The following is a 19,451-nucleotide window of genomic DNA, read 5'->3' as shown; positions in this document are numbered from 1 at the left end:
AACCATTGGCATACCTCGATTAACACTCAAAAATATTTTTTATTCAGTATTTCTTTTGTATTTCCATATGTTATCCTCTTTTAAGACTTTACCATTTCCAAGTTTGGACGACCTGGTTGGTTACATCGGGTAAGATGTATCTCAGATACTTTTTCCAATATAACCTCAGCTAACTTCAATTAGTAAATTTTTCTAAGATGTCAACAAGTGTTAAGCCCATCCTGACTTGTAAATTTTGTCTATAAAATTTTAACAAGTCCCAAGCACTTCAAATTTCCAAGCTTATTCATCATTCTCCAGCTCCTTGCCCCCTAATGTGAACCTAAGTTTCACTTATGTTCACATTAAGCATGTATAGTCTTTCGCCGAAGTCAGATTCAAACAAAGACTAGTCGAGGTTCTCAACCTTAGTTTCTCTGTTAATCTAACTGAAATGCACTTAGTTCCATTCTAAGTTTAATTCTGCCGACATGGCAAGTCTAGTTTCAATTCAACTTAGTTCAACTCTATTATATGTAAGTATAATTCAACTCTGCCATATAATAAGTCTAAGTTATTCATCATGTTTCCATCAGAAACATCGCCAACTTAGTTCAATTCTATTATATGCAAGTATAATTCAAATCTACCATATAATAAGTCTAAGTTATTCGTTATGTTTCAATTAGAAACATTACCAACTTAGTTCAACTCTATTATATGCAAGTATAATTCAACTATGTCATATAATAAGTCTAAGTTATTCATCATGTTTCAATCAAAAACACTGCCAACCTAATTCAACTCTATTATATGCAAGTATAATTCAACTTTACCATATAATAAGCCTAAGTTATTCGTCTTGTTTCAATTAGAAACATCGCCAAAGGATTGATCAGTCCTATTACACAAATTTCAAAATCAAGCTAAAATTTTATTATTACTTCAGCTAACGACATAAACTTCGAAAAAACAATAATCTAATGATAGAAAAACTTCAAGTTACAAGTGTTCCAGAGTGTTGGTAACTTTTTGCCCTCACTATCTTCAAGCTGATATGCCCCATTGTCGGTTACCGAGATGATTCTATAAGGCTCCTCCTAGTTTGGCTCTAGCTTGCCCTCCCTAGGATCCTTCTTGTTGCCGACCACTTTCATCAGCACATGGTCCCCAACTTTGAACTCTCTTGGGTTAACCTTCTTGTTGTAAGCCCTAACAAGTTGTTGCTGGTATGCCCCCAGCCGAATTGTTGTTCTTTCTCTTTTCTCCTCCAAAAGGTCTAGATCTCTGGCTAAAAATGCTTTGTTAGTACCATTTTCCACTCCCTGGGTTCTAATCCCTGGAATGCTGACTTTTAGTAGGATAATTGCTTCAGTGCTATAAGTCATGGCAAATGGAGACTCCCCAATTGATCTCCTCGGCGTAGTCCGATATGCTCAGAGTACATTGGGCAACTCTTCCGCCTATTTTCCCTTTAATGCTAACAACCTCTTTTTGATCCCATCTAAGATAGTCTTATTAGATGCTTCTGTCTGACCATTACTCTGAGGAAAACTTGGAGTAGAGTAATAGTTCTTGATTTTGTAATTTGCATAGAAGCTTTTGATTAGCTTACTGTTAAACTGTGTACCATTGTCTGCTATTATTGTCCTTAGGATCCCAAACCCGGTGATGACGTTCTTCCATATGAAGTTCTTCTCATCAATATCTCGAATCTTCGCAAGGGGTTCAGCTTTTACCCACTTTGTGAAATAATCAGTTGCTACCAGCAGGAACTTCCTTTGCCTAGTTGCTTGGGGTAGTTGTCCAACAAGATTCATGCCTCACTGGGCAAATGGCCAAGAGCTGGACATTGGGTACAAATCTGCTGCTGGTTGATGTATCAAATGTGCAAACCTTTGACACTTCACGCATTTTCTGACATAGACTTCAGCATCCTTCTGCATGTACGGCTACCAGTACCCTTGAGTAATGGCTCTATGAGCAAGTGATCTGCCCACAGCATGGCTTCTACATACTCCTTCATGTATTTCATACAAGAAGTCTTTAACTTGAGAGTGATGCACACATCTCAAAAGGGGACCAGTAAAAAACCTTATGTAAAGATGTCCTTCTGCTGTTAGGCTAAACTTAGCCGACTTCAATCTGGTCTTGTGTGCTTCTTTGCGATCATCTGGCAACTTCCCATAAAGAACATTACTATTGAGTCCATCCAACTTGGGCCTATCTGCACACACATTGCTTTGTACTCTGTGATCAGTGATTCCATACTTGGGCCTAACAAATAATCAACCATTATTGTCCTTGCCTCCCCTGATTTCATTGCACTAGTCAGGTTAGCCAAGGCCTTGGCATGACTGTTGTCATCTTGGCTAACTTGCTATAGTCGACAATCCAGAAATAAGGCTAATAGTCTAATAACCTCTTTGATAGGCTATCATTCTTTCATCTCGGGCTACATACTCGCCTGTTGCCTGGTTCACAATAAGCTGGGAGTCACAGAAGACTACCCACCTCGTCGGTTTCTATTGCTGCTGCCAACTTCAATCCCGCAATCCATGCTTTATATTCTGCTTCATTATTTGAGGCTTTGAACCCCAAACGAATAGACTGCTCTAATATTCGCCCATCTAGAGATACTAACACCACTCCTACTCCCGCTCCTTGATGGTTTGAACTCCCATCAACAAACAGGCGGAAGGAGTTGCTGATGCAAATATCGTAGGGTTTGAATTTCTCTTCTTTCTTCTGCTCTGCTGTGGGGTTTTTCATTCCCAACTCTATCTCTTCTTATTTCCCTGGACATCCTAAGCCACGGTTCACCGAAGCCCAACGTGGGATGGCACCAAGTGTGAACTCGGCCACAAAGTCGGCCAAAACCTAGCCTTTGATTGCTATTCTGGACCTAAATTCCAAGTCGTATTGGCCCAGTACTACTGCCCATCTGGCTACCCTTCCTATCAGATCTCCTTGTTGTAGCAGGGACTTCAAGGGGTGCTCAGTTAATACCATAATCTTGTAGGCTTGGAAATAATAGTTCAACTTCTTGGAAGCCATCATTAAGGCCAGTGTTAATTTCTCCAGGGGCAAGTACCTGGTCTCTGCGCCTGCTAGGGTTTTACTTACATAGTATACTGCCTTTTGTTCTCTATTCTCTTCTCTAATCACCACTGCACTCACTGCATGCTCCGAAATCACCAAGTATAAGAATAGCTCCTCTCCAGGCATTAGATTTGACAGAACTGGAGCTGTTGTCAGGTACTTCTTCAAGTCGGCCAAGGTGACTTCGCATTCCTCTGTCCACAAAAAATCTGTGGCCTTTTTTAATAAACTGAAAAATGGTTTACATTTTTCTGAACTTCTGCTTATACACCTATTGAGGGCTACGGCCCTTTCTGTTAACATCTGCATTTATTTTGTCGACGTTGGGCTTTTCAAGTCCAAAATGGCCTTGATTTGATTTGGGCTTGCCCCAATGCCCCTTTTGGTAACCAAGTATCTCAAGAACTTACCAGACCCAGCTCCAAATGCACATTTCGAAGCATTGAGTTGGAACCGATATGTTTTAAGGATGTCGAAAACTACCTTCAAGTGGCCAGATGATCCTCAGGTTCTGTGGTCTTCACGACCATGTCATCAATGTATACTTTCACTATTTTGCCAAATAGATATCTGAACATCTTGGTCACTAACCTCTAGTAGGTTGCTTCTACATTTTTCAACCTGAAAGACATCACTCTATAGCAATACAGCCCTTTTGGGGTGATAAATGCAGTCTTCTCCTCATCAGGGGGATACATTGCTATCAGATGGTACCCTCTGTAAGCGTCCAGGAAGCTCATCCTTCCATGCCCTGAAGTGGCATCCACTGATTGATTGATTTTAGGGAGTGGGAAACTATCTTTGGGACAAGCCTTATTCAAGCTAGTGAAGTCCATGCAGACCCTCTACTTTTCATTTTTCTTTTTCACAACAACTGTGTTTGACAACCAAGTGGGGTAATTTACCTCATGAATGGCTTTGGCCTCCAACAATTTGTCCACTTCTTCTTCGACTGGCTCCACATGGACCAATGTTAGCCTCCTTGCTTGCTGAATGACATGTTTGGCCGATCTATCTACATTTAGTCTGTGGCAAGTGACCTGGGGATCAATGCCAAGCATCTCGTATGGCATCCAGGAAAACACCTCTATGTTTGCTCGCAAGAATGACTTTAACTCCTTCTCCTTCTCCTCCTCCTCAGCCAAACCTGAGCCGAGAAGGAAAAAGCGCTCTTCATTCCCTTGTTGGACCAGGATCTTCTTTAAGACTTCCTCTTTTGTCGGTCAGCTCTTTGTCGACGTCATCCAAGACCTCCATGTCCTCGTCCTCAATTTCGACTGTCTCTGCTTCTCGCATGTTGCAAGTGGATTTCATTGCTGCCATGGAAAAATCCTTTACTTACACCTGATCCCCTCTAACCTCCTCAATTCCATACTCTATTGGGAACCGCAATAACTGGTGTAGTGTTGAGGGAACAGCCCTTATTGCGTGCAGCCATGGCCTCTCCAAGATAATATTGTCAGGGGGTGTCAATTACTGTGAACTCTGTACTTACCTTTTTGGTGCCTACCTCCAAACTTATTACTCCCAGGGGCCATGTCAGCGTTCCATTGAACCTGACTATTGGACTGTTGGGTTGCTCCAGATCATCTGATAGACGTGATGTCACAAGAGTTGCCTTGGTTAATCAGAATGCGCCTTACCTGGCATTCTCCATCTTAAGGGATATCACCAAAGCATCATTGTGTGGATGCAGCATCATATCTAGGTCGGCTTCAGTAAAGGACACCATTGGTCCCTGGTACTCGTCTGCCCTAGGCCTTTTTTGTTGGACCTGATACACATGTTGTAAATGTTTCACCCTTTGGGTCTCCCCACGTACCTCGTTCTCATTGACTTTCGAGTGAATCACATTGATCACTTGAGGTCCGTCTACTTGTGGTTGTAGTGCTGGTGGAGGTGGTGCTGCCGGTTTTTGGGGCAGTCTTGGCTATTCTTCCCTCATTCTGGCCTCATCTACTAGATCCTTCAAGTGGCTCTATCTGACCAGATCTTCCAAATGTGTATTTAGGGCTCTGCACCCCTGGGTTAGGTGTCCATCCTCATTGTGGTAGGCACAGTGCTTCCCAAGGCTTCTTGCCATAAATTCGCTAGGAATCTTCTCTAGTGCTCTATAGTACGGCTGGTTCTTGATCTTTTCCAGGACTTTGTAAACCGGGATCCGGAATATTGTGGTAACTGCCTATGTAGCCCTCAGTCCTGTTTCTTGTCTATTAAAATTTGTATTACCTTAGCCTCACTTCGGTGAACCGTTTCTCTTCTCTTGCTTTGATGCCTTTGTTCCTGGCGTATCTTCTTCTACTCTCGCATATTTCTCAATTCTAGCCATGAGTTCCTCCATACTTTTTGGCAGTGTCTTTGCCAGTGACTTTCGAAGCATACAGTCATTGTTCAGGCCGTTCTTAAAAGATACGACTGCGAACTCTTGGTTGCACTCTGGTATTTGGTTAAACACCTCATAATACCTTTTGGCACAGGCCCTGAGACTTTCATCCTCGCCAATTCTCAGAGCCACCAGGGAATCTACCCTCAACGACTGCAGTTTGTTTGTAAAAACCTGGCCACAAACATCTCGACAAGGCCTTCCCAACTTTTCACAGTTCCTTTCGACAACTTGTGAAACCAATCTGATGCGATTTTCCTAAAGGATGAAGGAAACACCTTACAGAGCAACGATTCGTTCCCGATATACAGTGTCATTGAGTTCAAATATAAGTCGATGTAAAAGTAAGGATCGGACTTACTGTCGTATATCTGGAATCTCGACATGTGGAACCTTTTCGGGGCCTCAAACTTATCCAATTCTAGTGAGAATGGCGTTCTCGGATTGATCGAAGATGTAACCTCGGCATCTTGTCGCTTCCTCTGGAGGTAGTCCCTCAAATCCTCTTTAGTCCGTCCAGGAGCTTGACTGTCAACGGATTTTAGCTTTTTTGGTGCACTGTGTCGTTATGAGTTCTCTTGGATTTCACTTCATTCATCATGTCAAAAACAAGCTTTTTCCCTTGAACATGCTGATGTTCCTTGACATAAGTTTCCTTGGCACGAGGTGTCTTCTAAGACTCTCCTCTCATCGATTCTCCTCACCGGACCTCCCGTGAAGGCCGATGCGAATGCTCCTTTGTCCTGTCTTACTGAGGGACTGCAGGGGTTGCTTTCTGCCTTCCTTTCTGGGCATCGTTCTTGGCTGCTGGAATCAACGTCTCCCCTAATAGAAATAGTGGATGCATGACATTGTTTTGTATCATGAAGTTGACAACCGATTGTAGGTCTGTCAATTTGTTTGCCATTCCCTTCATCTTGTCGTCCCTTTTCAGGCATTTATCTTTCCATACCTGGAGGTTGCTTTCGTTGTAATACTCGCTTCGGCTTGCCTTCTTTGGTACGTCTCCCTCTTCATCGACATTCTTTTCCCCAGGATTCTACTTTCGAGGTTCTTCATTACAGTTCTCTTCCTCTATATTAGGATCGGTGTGTTTGTCACTCCCATTAGGGATGTCGTCCCCGATCTTTGCTTTCTGCTCTTCGTTGGCCATCTATTGTCCTCATATTCCCACAGACGGCGACAAATTGTGGGTGTTAACTTTTGACCACACAACTAAACAGGTAATACTAAGAAGAAGAGCACTAGCAGAATAGATTAAGCCCGAACAACCTGTCACAGAAAGAAAAGAGTCTGGCGGTGGTTCGTTCACCCTAGGGCACTCCATCGATCAAGTCAATAATTATCTCTCAAAGATAGCCAATAATGCTTAACTCACTAGATAGAGCATAAAAAACATACCTTAGACTCACGAGAGTGCCTTACTTTTATAGCCAGCACTAACTTGATCCCTGTAGAAACCTAGCTTCAATGGACTATTGCTCAATACTCATCTTGGACTCTCGGCTAGATAGAGATAAACTCTCCAAGAGTTTTATCTTTATCCAGACTGAGATCCTCCCCCATTCTAGGACTTTGTCCCTTCTCCGTTCATCTCGGGTTCCGATATCTCCACAGATAATCTCGGCCTAACCAAGATCACCTCGGCATCATCACTAAATCACGTGACACTCTAGCTGACACGTCAGCGTCACCTCGGTCACGTGCTATTATTCACAAAATACGCCCCACAATATTTATGATTATTTCCTTGAGTAATTTAATCTGACTTTAATACATAAAACAAATAGAATTTGTTTGGGTCTGCTTATATATTTAATCTTTTTATTTTTATTTTTTGAAAACAAGTGTTTCAATCTTTTCATTACTTTTTTTTTTAAATTAATAAAAAATAGAAAGGAGCAGACAACCAAACAGTCAAATTTTTTACAGTGAACTCGACATTCCGTTTCATTTGAAAAGTATATTATCTCAAGTAGAAGAATTATCATCTAAATTAAAAATGTGGTATATCAACACATAATATTGCTTATGATGGTAAAAATTGAAATGACGGTCACATGGATGTTCTAGAATCAAATTTATTGGATAGTCTAACCATAAAAATTTACATTTGTGCTTAACATTTCATATTGGTCAATTATATTTTGAAAATTTAAAATATAAAGTTTCATTTATTAAAGTTATATGAGGTGAAGATGATTTATAGATATATTTGCCTTTTATATATGTGAATTTGTGTACAAGTATCAAAAACAGATGTGGTGATAATGGTAACCATAATAGCAGTGGCATTTCTGGGGGTGATAGCAATACACGTTACCGATAGTATAATGGTAAGAAGTTAAAAATTTAACATTCAACATTTAGAATAAGTAAAATATCACGATAACTATCATATAACGTAAAAAAATGTATAGTATTATATTAGGATTTAATTTTATATTTGAGGTGTGAATTATATCTAATGAAAATATTTTTACATCACGTGACTGTTAAGATATCATTTTATATTTACTTTTAAATAAAAATTAACTTTAAAAAAATATTGAAAAAAATTATAACATGAAGCGTCACAGGTAAAAAAAAATAACTTTACTGGTGAGAGAGAGAAAAAACAAAAAAAAAAAGAAAAAAAAAAAGAAAAGAGAAGTACAAGGCAAAATGTAATTTATCTATTATTTTTAACGGAAACAAGCTTCAAATGTGGCGGCCATTAATAAGGGCCATGCTACAGACCCCCACTGGGGTGACCCCCACTGACAACCCCAGTGAAGTGTCACCCCCTCATTCGCTGAAAAAAAAAAAAAAAAAAAAAAAAAAAAAAAAAGCAGTTTTTGACCAATGGGAGAAGACCCCAGTGACCCCCACTGGGGGTGTTAGGCATTTTTCCCCCATTAATAAATACTATGTTGCTACAGTGCTGTTGGTACACCTGTTTAGAAAAATAATTCGACAATTTATTTTAATTTTCTTCAACTCTAGTTAAAGAATTATTTGTTTCAATCTAAAAAAAAAAAATTATTTGTGGGAGTTATTTGCATGGAGACTCTTAAATTATTAAGAAATATTATTTTGACATTCTAAATTATAAAAAAATATAAATAGACCCTTAAACTATTTAGAAATATCACTTTATTCCATAAATTATAAAAATATACAAATAAACCCTTTAAATTATTGATGTGTTTCATTTTAACCCATTCTGTTAACAGTCCAATTTGTATTTTTATTTTTTTTTATAATTTAGGAACAATTGTACATTTTTATAGTTTAAATGATAGTGATATTTTTTAATAATTTAGAAATTTTATTTACGTTGAATTGGATATTTTTTAGATGATAGTGATATTTTTTTGTATTAGTCATCATCTCTCTATTACATTATTATTATAATTTCCCAACCAGCATTCTCTTCTCTTCTATATAAATATATGCCAAACCAGTGAAAGAAAAACAAACACAGACCAAAGAGCGAAGTTCTATAGGAAAAAAAAAGAAAAAAAGAAGAAGAGAGAAATGGAATAAAAAAGAAACAAAGATTAGAATTGAAGATATGGAATTGCTCTTCAAGTCTGCTTTCTCTGTAGGGTTGCTCTTCTTAACCAGTTTCATCCTCTATCTCTTCAATAGATTTTGGGTGAGGCCTCAGAGGCTTCGATCAAAGCTTCGTACCCAAGGTCTGAGAGGTCCTTCACCTTCATTTCTTCTTGGTAACACTATTGATTTCATCAAATTCCAACCCAAAGACATCAAAGCTCTTACTGAAGATGGTGAAGCCACACACGATTGGGCTCGATTCACCTTCCCATTATTCGACCATTGGACAAAACAGTATGGTATGTATTAACCAATTGCAAAACCCATTTACTTTTATACTAGTTCATGTAATTTCCAATCACAAATGTTTATTTGGAGTGGATTTTGATAGGTCAAAGGTACAACTTTGCTTTGGGAACATATCAAGTGGTTTACATTACTGATCCACATTTGGCCAAGGAAATAAGCCTCTCCACATCACTCAAGTTGGGAAAGCCTTTTTTCTTACAAAAGAATTCAGAAACCTTGCTTGGTAAGGGCATACTTACCTCAGATGGAGAGTTCTGGGCTCACCAAAGAAAAACCATAGCTCCCGAGTTCTATGCCGATAAAGTTAAGGTACTAACACAAACATAAAATACTCACCATAGCTGTTACAATTTGAATTTGCAAACTATTTACTCTATAGAGAAATTGATCAAATGGGAAAAATATGATGCAGAATTTGGTGCACATAATGTTAGACTCTGCAAACAAACTAATTAACACATGGGAGACTGAAATAGAAAAACAAAGTGGGACAGCAAATATAAAGGTTGATGAGGATTTGCATAGCTTTGCTTCTATTGTCATCTCTGAAACATTGTTTGGGCGTAGCAATTCCAAAGTGATTAATGAATTGCAATCAAGGTTCAAGCGTCTCGAAAGGGCCATGAAAACTCCACTCCTAGTTGGCGGCATTCCTGGCTTGTGGTAGGTGTTTGAAGTTCTTTTTATCGTGTGTCATTTGGATGTGTGAAGTAATTATTTTTAAGTATTTCTGCATTTTTTTTCTTTAGATTATTTCTAAAAATGGTTGTTATTTAGGTACATTCCAACCAAGAGCAATTTAGAGAAATGGAGATTGAAGAAAGAGATACATTCACTGATTATGAGTATTGTAAATGAGCATTCATCTAAGGTAGACGTGCTACAAACGATCATCAATGGAGCTAAGATGAGTGCTTCTGGACTAGCTGCAGTAGAACAACTCATAGTCGACAACTGTAAGAATGTTTACTTAGCAGGGCTTGAAAGCGCAGCAAACACTGCAGCCTGGACCTTGATGTTGCTTGCAACGCATCCAGAATGGCAAGATCGTGCCCGTGCAGAGGTTGCTGAAGTTTGTAGTGAAAACTTGCCCAATGCCACTATGCTTGGCAAAATGAAAGTGGTAAGTATGAGTCTAGAAATTTTTGCATTAAAAATTTGTGGATAAGTTTTTTCCTCGTGCACAATCTATTCATTAGCAAGATTTGTGAAAATTAATTGTATTTTCCTTTAATTTGAATTGCAGTTGACATCAGTAATTCAAGAAGTATTAAGACTCTACCCTCCAGGACCCTTTATAGCAAGAGAAACCCTAGAAGATATGAAGTTCGGAGACCTTGAAATTCCAAAAGGAGTTGGCGTTTGGGTTGCTGTGCTGCCACTTCACCATGACCCTGAACTCTGGGGTCCTGACCCAAGCAAATTTAACCCAGATAGGTTTGCTAATGGCATAGGAAGTTCTTGCAAAATCCCTCAAGCATATATTCCTTTTGGTAATGGTCCCCATATCTGTGCTGGACAATTATTTGCGATGCTGGAGATAAAGGTTGTTCTAGCTATCATTCTCTCCAAATTTTCTTTTTCCCTTCATGCAAATTATGTCCACTCCCCAGTGATGGAGACTATTATACGACCAGGACATGGAGTAAACCTTATCATGCAGAAGTTGACTAAGTGAATCTTTGAGAAATGCTAAAGAATCATATCTAATGCTATATAAAGGAATTGGGTAATCATGTGGTTTCATGTATACATATTAGTTGTCGGGCAGACAATGCATGAGCAAGTCGAGTTATGTAATAAAGTAAAAGAATGACTTTTAGTTCTTCCATTTTTATAAAATTGTGATAAGCTTGAAAAAAAATACATAACAATGAAGTGTTCATGAAAAGAGTTGTTTACTTTCATCATCTGTTTAGGTTAGGCTGCTTCCTGTTTTCGAGGTCTACCTTAAGTATTTGTCTTAAGCTGTGTTGTAATATTTAGTTTTTTTTGTAATTTAAATTTAGTGACTTTCAAAACAAAATGTTTAACATTAAATTTTGGATGTGTAATACAATCTTTTGTGTAGTACATATTTAAATTAATAAATGTAGCATGCACAATATCATATTTGAGCCATGTATACTCTGAGCTTTGAGTTTGGCCTATTTTGGGAAGTGAGTTAAAAGTCACTTTCTCACAAAAAATTAAAAAAATTTCAAAAAATAGCTTTTAACCATCTTCCCATAACACCCCAAAATATAAGACTAAGATAAATACAGCTTCACTAGTTCCATTTTGGATAAATTACACTTTGTTTCTTTTATGTTTAGTCACTTTCTCACTTTGACTCTTAAAGCTTATTTTTTTCCACTTTGACTTTTCAAGTTTCAAGTTTTTTCAAATTTACTTCTAAAGTAGGGGTGTTCGTGAATCGGGTTGGGTCGGTTGGAATCTCATCCGCCATCCGTTCAAAATTAGGCAGATTGAAAAAAATCAATCCACATACGTCCAGCGGTTTGGCAGATGCGGATTGAGCGAATTGTGTAGGTTAGCCGATGGATGCGATCAGTTTGGCGGTTTGTGATAAGAGTATTGAGGAAGACTCATCTTAACATCAGCAGCTCAAGCCACACTCTCAGTAGCTCAAGGCACGAGTGCAGCCAACAGAGAAGCCAACATACACCTCAGTTCACACATGTGATAATAGATATTGTTATGGAAGTAAAGTGAGTTAGTTATATTGTTATTTAGTTAGATTGTGAATTAGTTAGCTTGTTTTGTAACAAACTCAGTGATAATACACTGAGTATAAGTATCTGTAAACTCTCATCAAATGATAAGTAAGAAAGATATTTTCACAAATTCTGTTATGGTATCAGAGCCATTCTTCTGCAACGAGTAAAGGTTCTTCAATGGCGTATTTATCTTCAAACTTATCTTCATTCATCCTACCATCAAATCTGAGTCTTCTTCTGTCAAATTTTAATTCTCTTATCACAGTCAAGTTAGATTCTACTAACTTTCTGATCTGGAAAAATCAAATCCAAAATGTTCTTCGAGCTACTAATTTCTTAGGGTTTGTTACTAGATCAATTACATCACCAGATCCAGAAGGGCTGGATTCTTCAGGAAAGTCTGTTTCGAATCCTGAGTTTGAAAATTGGAAGATTATCGATGCTTATCTACTTAGCTTTCTCACTGCTACTCCTTCACCACCTGTGTTTGCATCTATTCTTCATCTTCCACATTGTTTCGCAGGTCTGGACTGCCTTAGAGAAGAGATATACATCTTTATCTTGATCTCATATCCATCAGTTAAAGAACAAGTTGCAGTCTGTGTCCAAAAGAGGTTTATCAATGGAAGAGTATCTCTTACAAATCAAAACCATAACTAATCAACTCAGTCTTGCTTCTTCCATTTTTGATGATGAAGATCTGGTTTTTCTAACCTTAAATGGCTTATCAGACGAGTATGATGCTTTCAAAACAACAATTCGTGCTAGAGCTGAGCAAATCACTATGGAAGAGTTGAGTTCTCTTCTCTGTTCAGAGTCTATTCACATGAAGAATAAGACCAAATCTGCTCTCAACACTGACTCCACTATGGCCTATTCTGCAACTCACAATACTGAATCTAAGTCTTCAGGATCTAGAGGCTCAAATTATAGGGGCCACAACTCTTATTGAGGCAGAGAAGGTAGATACAGTAACAATAGGTTCTCTATGAGAGGTGCTAGAGGCAGACAAGGCCACGGTCAGTTCACTCAAGGCCACGGACAGTTCACTCAAGGATCTTCTACCTCTTGTCAAATCTGTGGAGGTCACAATCACATTGCTCTTGATTGTTCACTCAAGGCCACGGACAGTTCACTCAAGGCTATGGACAGTTTACTCAAGGATCTTCTACCTCTTGTCAAATCTGTGGAGGTAACAATCACATTGCTCTTGACTGTTGGTTTAGAATGGATCCTAATTCTTCACCCACCAACTCTTCCATCTCATCTGGCATATCCAAATCCACAGCTTATTCTGCAGTTCAATCTCCATCTCCTTCATCTAGTTCAGAATTTTCTTCATCTGGTTCTTCCACTCCATGGTTTGTGGATTCTGCTACAACTAGTCACATTACCAATGATCTTAGCAATTTCCATCTTTATGAGCCCTATCATGGGACTGATCAGGTTACAGTTGGCAATGGCCAGACATTACCTATTCACCATGTTGGTAAGGATATTTTACTAACTCCATACTCTTCTTTTCACCTTCAAGATATGCTTCATGTGCCACAAATTTCATCAAATCTATTATCTGTGCATAAGTTGGCTCAAGATAATAATTGTTTTGTGATTTTTTATGCTAATTCTTTTCTTATTCAGGACAATCGTACGAAACAGGTGCTCCATAGAGGCCCTCATATGCATGGCTTATATCACTTCACTTTTTCATCTACTACTTCTTGCTCACAAGCTTATCACACTTCTTTTCAGTCAAAGGTGTCTTTGGATACTTGGTATCAAAGATTGGGCCATCCTTCTACGTTAAAGTTTCATCACATAGCTAAACATTTACCTGTTAGGTTTTCAAATAAATGTGATGTTTTGTCTTGTACTCGTTGCAATGTAGCTAAGATTCACAAGCTTCCTTTTAAGCCTTCTACATTAACTGTTTCACAACCTTTCTCTCTTGTACACAGTGATGTTTGGGGACCATTTCATGCTTCCAAAAATGGCTATCAATACTATCTTTTGTTTGTAGATGACTTCACTAGATTTACATGGATTTTTCCTTTATTTGTTAAAAGTGAAGTGTACTCTACATTTGTTCATTTCAAGAATTATGCTAAAAATCAATTCAACCTCTCACTCAAAATTTTTTGCACAGATAATGGTAGTGAATTTGTGAATCATAAAATGGTTGATTATCGTACATCTCATGGTATCCTTCATCAACTTAGTTGTCCTTATACTCCTAAATAGAATGGTATTGTAGAAAGAAAACACCAACAAATCACTCAAACTGCTATTGCTTTACTGTCTTAATCTTCTGTCCCTCTTAAGTATTGGCTTGAGGCCATGGCTACTTCTGTCTTTCTTATTAACAGAATGCCTAGTCTATCTCTAGGTCATTCCTCTCCTTATCAGTTATTGTTTAAATCCATTCTAGATTACACTTTTCTCAAAGTCTTTGGTTGTCAATGTTTCCCTTGGCTTAGGCCTTACAATTCCAACAAACTTCAACCCAGATCCACTCCTTATGTCATCTTGGGTTATCATCCTTCCACTAAAGGCTACAGATGCTTGGATCCCACTACAGGAATTTTTTTTTCTCTCTTGACATGTCTTACTTAATGAGAGTTATTTTCCTTTTGCTCACACTACTGTAGTCCCTCCTACTTTACCTGTTATTTCTTCTTTCTTTTGGTCCTCTATTCCCTCTACTGTCCAGTCTACTCCACTTCAGCTTTTTCCTGCTACTCTTCCATCCAGCTCTGTTGTGTCTCAGTTTCCTACAGCTCCTATAGCTCCTCAGTCTACTCTTGTTCCATTCTCATCTGCTATATAGACTACTGCACAGCCTAATGTTCAGTCTCCTACTCAGCTCACTACAGCTGCTCAGTCTTTTGCTATATAGTCTAATGCAGCTGCTCCCACTTCTGCCCCTCTCTCTATTCCTATTCAATCTATTTCTATTGATCTTCTTTATTTTCTCACTCTCTTTCTAATGTTCATCCTATGCTCACCAAGTCAAAAACTAAGGCTCTTCTAACTCACACTCCTGGTCTTACCCATACAGAACCTGCCACTACTAAGCTGGCTCTTCAATCTCCTATTTGGTTTCAGGTTATGACTAAAGAAATTCAGGCCCTCCATCATCATGGCACCTGGTCTCTAGTGCCCCTTCATTCTCCAAAGTCTTCCATTGGCTGTAAATGGGTTTTCTATATCGAGAAGAACTCAGATGGCTCTAATGCTCCCTATAAAGCTCGGCTTGTTGCCAAGGGCTATCATCAACAAGAAGGTATTGACTACCATGAGACCTTCAGTCCAATGGCAAAACAACCTGCAATTCGTGTGCTTTTGTGTCCAGCTCTTCATCACCAGTGGCCTATTAAGCAATTGGACATCTCCAATGCTTTCTTACATGGTACCTTGGAAGAAGAACTCTATACAGATCAACCTCAAGCTTTTATAGACCCTCAGTTTCCTTCTCATGTCTGTAAGCTCCACAAGGCTCTTCTATGGCCTCAAGCAAGCTCCTTGAGCATGGTACTCTACCTTCTCTAAGTTCTTGCTTGGGCAAGGATTTCGTCTTAGTCATTCAGATTCATCTTTGTTTGTCAAGACTACTTCATCTTCTATTATCATCATCCTTGTCTATGTTGATGATATCTTGCTCACTGGAAATGATTCTACTCTCATCAATGCTCTGCTTGTGCAAATGCATGAGGCTTTTTCTATGAAAGAACTGGGTCTTGTCTCCTATTTCTTAGGCATCTCAGTTCAGTCTCATTCACATGGCTTTTTTCTTTCACAACAAAAGTATGCTAGTGAACTCTTGCTCAAGACTGGCATGGTGGATTGCAAGTCTAGGTCCACTCTTATGGCTCTCAAATCTTTCTCTGATCTTGCTGCTGAGTTGCCCTTCTCTGACCCTTCTCTCTATCGCAGCCTTGTTGGTGGTTTACAATACTTAACAATAACCAGGCCTGACATAGCTTTGGCAGTGAATCATGTATGTCAGCATATGCACTGTCCTTCTGTTGCTCACTTTGCTGTGGTCAAACGGATTCTTCAATATGTTAAAGGCTCTTTATCTCAAGGCCTCTCCTTCTCACCTGGTCCTTTCGTACTTCATGCCTACCCTGACTCTAATCGGGCTGGTAACTGTGTGGATTGCAGATCAACTTCAGGCTTTTGTGTGTTCCTTGGTCCAAATCTTATTTCCTGGTCTGCTAAAAAGCAGGCCACTGTCTCTAGATCCTCAACTGAAACTAAATATAGAGCCATGGCTCACATTACTGCTGAGTTACGTTGGCTTCAACAGCTCCTCAAAGAGTTGTCCATCTCTTGTTCATCTTCCCCTATTCTTTGGTGTGATAATGTCTCGGTTATGGCATTGGCTTCAAATCCAGTCTTTCATGCACGTTAGAAACATATTGAAATAGATTGCCATTTCATTCATGAAAGAGTTGCTTCTAAACAGATTTCTCTTTCTTATATTCCTTCAATTGATCAGATTACTGAAATTTTCACTAGGCCTTTGTCTTCTTCTCGGTTTCATTATCTTAAGGACAAACTAATGGTGCTTCCCAACCCCATTGGTTTGCGAGGAAATGATAAGAGTATTGAGGAATACTCATCTCAGCATTAGCAGCTCAAGGCAAGAGTGCAGCCAACATAGAAGCCAACATACACCTTAGCTCACACATGTGATAATAGATATCGTTATGGAAGTAAAGCGAGTTAGTTATATTGTTAGTTAGTTAGATTGTGAATTAGTTAGTTTGTTTTGTAACAAACTCAGTGATAATACACTGAGTATAAATATCTATAAACTCTTATCAAATGATAAGTAAGAAAGATATTTTCACAAATTCTGTTAGTTTGGACTTTATAAAATTTGGATATTTTTTTGAATTATAATTAATAACTTTTACAATTTCTAATAACTGGTAATATGAAAAAATATGAATTATTTGTCTACAATAGGCCATGGCACCATGCATGCATATTTTTAAGGTATTGTTTTACATTTTCACAAAATTATATATTTTATTATTTCTAATCTATGTTTTTATTCGTTAGTGGTTTATTTTCTTTTCCTTTTTTTTTCCTTTTTCTTTTTTTGAATTTTATTTACGACGGATCGGGTTCATGCGGGTGTGGGATGGTTGATCTACCATCCGAACCGTATTTGTAAATTTTGAAATACTCCATCCGCATCCATTCGCCAAAAGACACGCATCTTAGGTTGGTACGGTCGGGTTGTGTGGGTTGGACGGATCCACGATGCCCATATTCTAAAGTTAATTTATGTTCAAAATTAGACTGAAAATGCCATGATAACTGTCAGATAATATAAAAAATATATTATTATATTAGGATTTGAGTTTGTGTCAAAACAATGAGTTATATATAATAAAATATTTTAGGATAAATTACAAACACACCCCCTAAGGTTTACTTAAATCACAAATTATCCCTTGTGGTTTTAGAAATTACATTATGCCCCCCAAAGTTTCTAATTTCATAACAAATAGGTCATTTTATTAATAAATCATTAAGTTAATTAACAATTTTTAATAATTTTAAAATTTTATTTCAATTAATAATTCAGATCATTTTATTATTGTATAGGTGAACAGTTACAAATTTTAATTTTTCAATTAATTATGTTAAATAAAAAATTCTAACAATGAGGTATTTGTAATTTTTCAAACCACAAGAGACAATTGGTATTTTAAGCAAATCTCAGGGGAGGTGTATTTGTAATTTACCCTGTATTTTTATACCACGTGACAGCTAATATGTCATTTTTTGTCTTAATTTTTAACAAAAGTCAACTATAGGAGTAAATTCAGAAAAACTTGAAACATACAGAGCTAAAGTGAGGGGGAAAAAAAAAACTTTAAAAGCCAAAATAAAAAAGTGAACAAATATAAAATGGACAAAGTGTAATTTACCCTTCAATTTTTGGGTACAAATGCTCAACCAAAAACCTTCAATGAATTAAATTATATATCACAAACTAATCAAGAAGCTATGTTTGTTGCTATCGGACTCTAAACTATCAATGGATGGGACTTGACCCAAATTTGATTGACTTGAAAAATCCAAACCCATTAACAATTATCTAATCCAGCAATCCGTTTAATGTCAAAATCCAACAAATCCAATTGTAGAAGGACGGGAATAAATCCCATAGGATCCAATATGATATTAGACCAGATTGGAAGTTTGGATTTTTGATCTTTTCCAGTTACGTTTAACAAAAGAAGGATTCAAATCCTCTAAGATGGAATGAATATTTCTATTTTGTGATCAATAGTTATGAAAATTTTGTATTAATAATTTTTTTTTATATTACAAAATGATTGGTTTTACAATTTATAATTACAAGATAGTTATAAACTGTTAATTTTAAATTTTAAATATAGAAAATTTTATGATACACACCCCTTTGGAATGTGTACCATATGCCCCTAGTTACGACTTTTGTATTATTTAGTTATGACCTACTAGGGTATTAGTTTTGACTTAACCGTTTGGATGATGAGGAGAGATAATAAAAGAAATTATTGTGGTTTCTTACTTAAATGAGAAAAGAAAAGAAATGATTGTGATTTCTCACCATTATGGTTGGATAAATAAAAAAGAAGAGAATATGGTTTCTCACATGTCTTGTTTGGATAGCGTAATAAGTAAGGGAAAGGGGGAAAAAAGTGTTTTATTTCATTTTACTAAAATAACATTTCATATTAATACGCTATGTTTTTTTCATAAAGGTAATTTTGGTATTTTAAAAGAATTTCGTTAAACCCAATTATTTTCTCACTAAATCTTCCCACATTTAGTTAGAAACAAAACACATATTTGGTGAGAGTCCTTTTATCACCCTTTCTCACCCTACTTAACCGTCCAAACAAATGAAAGGGCTCTCTATTCTCTTAATTTCTTTTATTTTCTCACCAAACTCCTTCATCTAAACAAAGTGTTAGTTATGGCTTGGTTATACACATTATGGTGTTAGTTATGACTCATGAAGATGTTAGTTATGACTAGAAGTGGCACATGGATGAGTTTGAACGTGTTAGATAATAAAATAATTCAATCTAAATCCGCCTATTTACTAAATGGGTTTAAATGGGTTGAATTAAATTGAATGCGAATTGGATAAATTAACCTGACTAACCCATTTACTTTAATGAACTTATTTTCTAATAGATTCAAATTTAAAAATAAAAATAAAAATAATTGGTGACAAGCAAATAAATGTCAAAAATAGTTTTTGGAAAATTACATACACATGTTTATTGTCATGTATTAAAAAAAATAAAACTGAACCTAAACACACATACATAACAAAATATATATTGTGTTTCCATATGTATATATAGATGTGTGTAGTAGATGCATGCGAATAGAGCTAGAAG

General features: G+C 37.3%; 1 protein-coding gene across 1 annotated transcript; it reads left to right on the top strand.

Annotated features, from left to right (window-relative positions):
• Positions 1-8,908: 8,908 nt before the first annotated feature.
• LOC114285349 (cytochrome P450 714C2) lies at positions 8,909-11,401 on the top strand. The gene is made up of 5 exons (XM_028228397.2): positions 8,909-9,303; positions 9,396-9,622; positions 9,726-9,976; positions 10,091-10,436; positions 10,560-11,401. Exons 1-5 carry the CDS (start codon positions 9,021-9,023, stop codon positions 10,989-10,991), a joined length of 1,539 nt encoding a protein of 512 aa, XP_028084198.2. The 5' UTR covers positions 8,909-9,020; the 3' UTR covers positions 10,992-11,401.
• Positions 11,402-19,451: the final 8,050 nt, after the last annotated feature.

This window comes from Camellia sinensis, chromosome 7 (genome assembly GCF_055761805.1).
Source record: "Camellia sinensis isolate YWXY chromosome 7, ASM5576180v1, whole genome shotgun sequence".
NCBI classification, from domain to species: Eukaryota; Viridiplantae; Streptophyta; class Magnoliopsida; order Ericales; family Theaceae; genus Camellia; species Camellia sinensis.
This window is presented reverse-complemented; position numbering and strand designations above follow the sequence as displayed.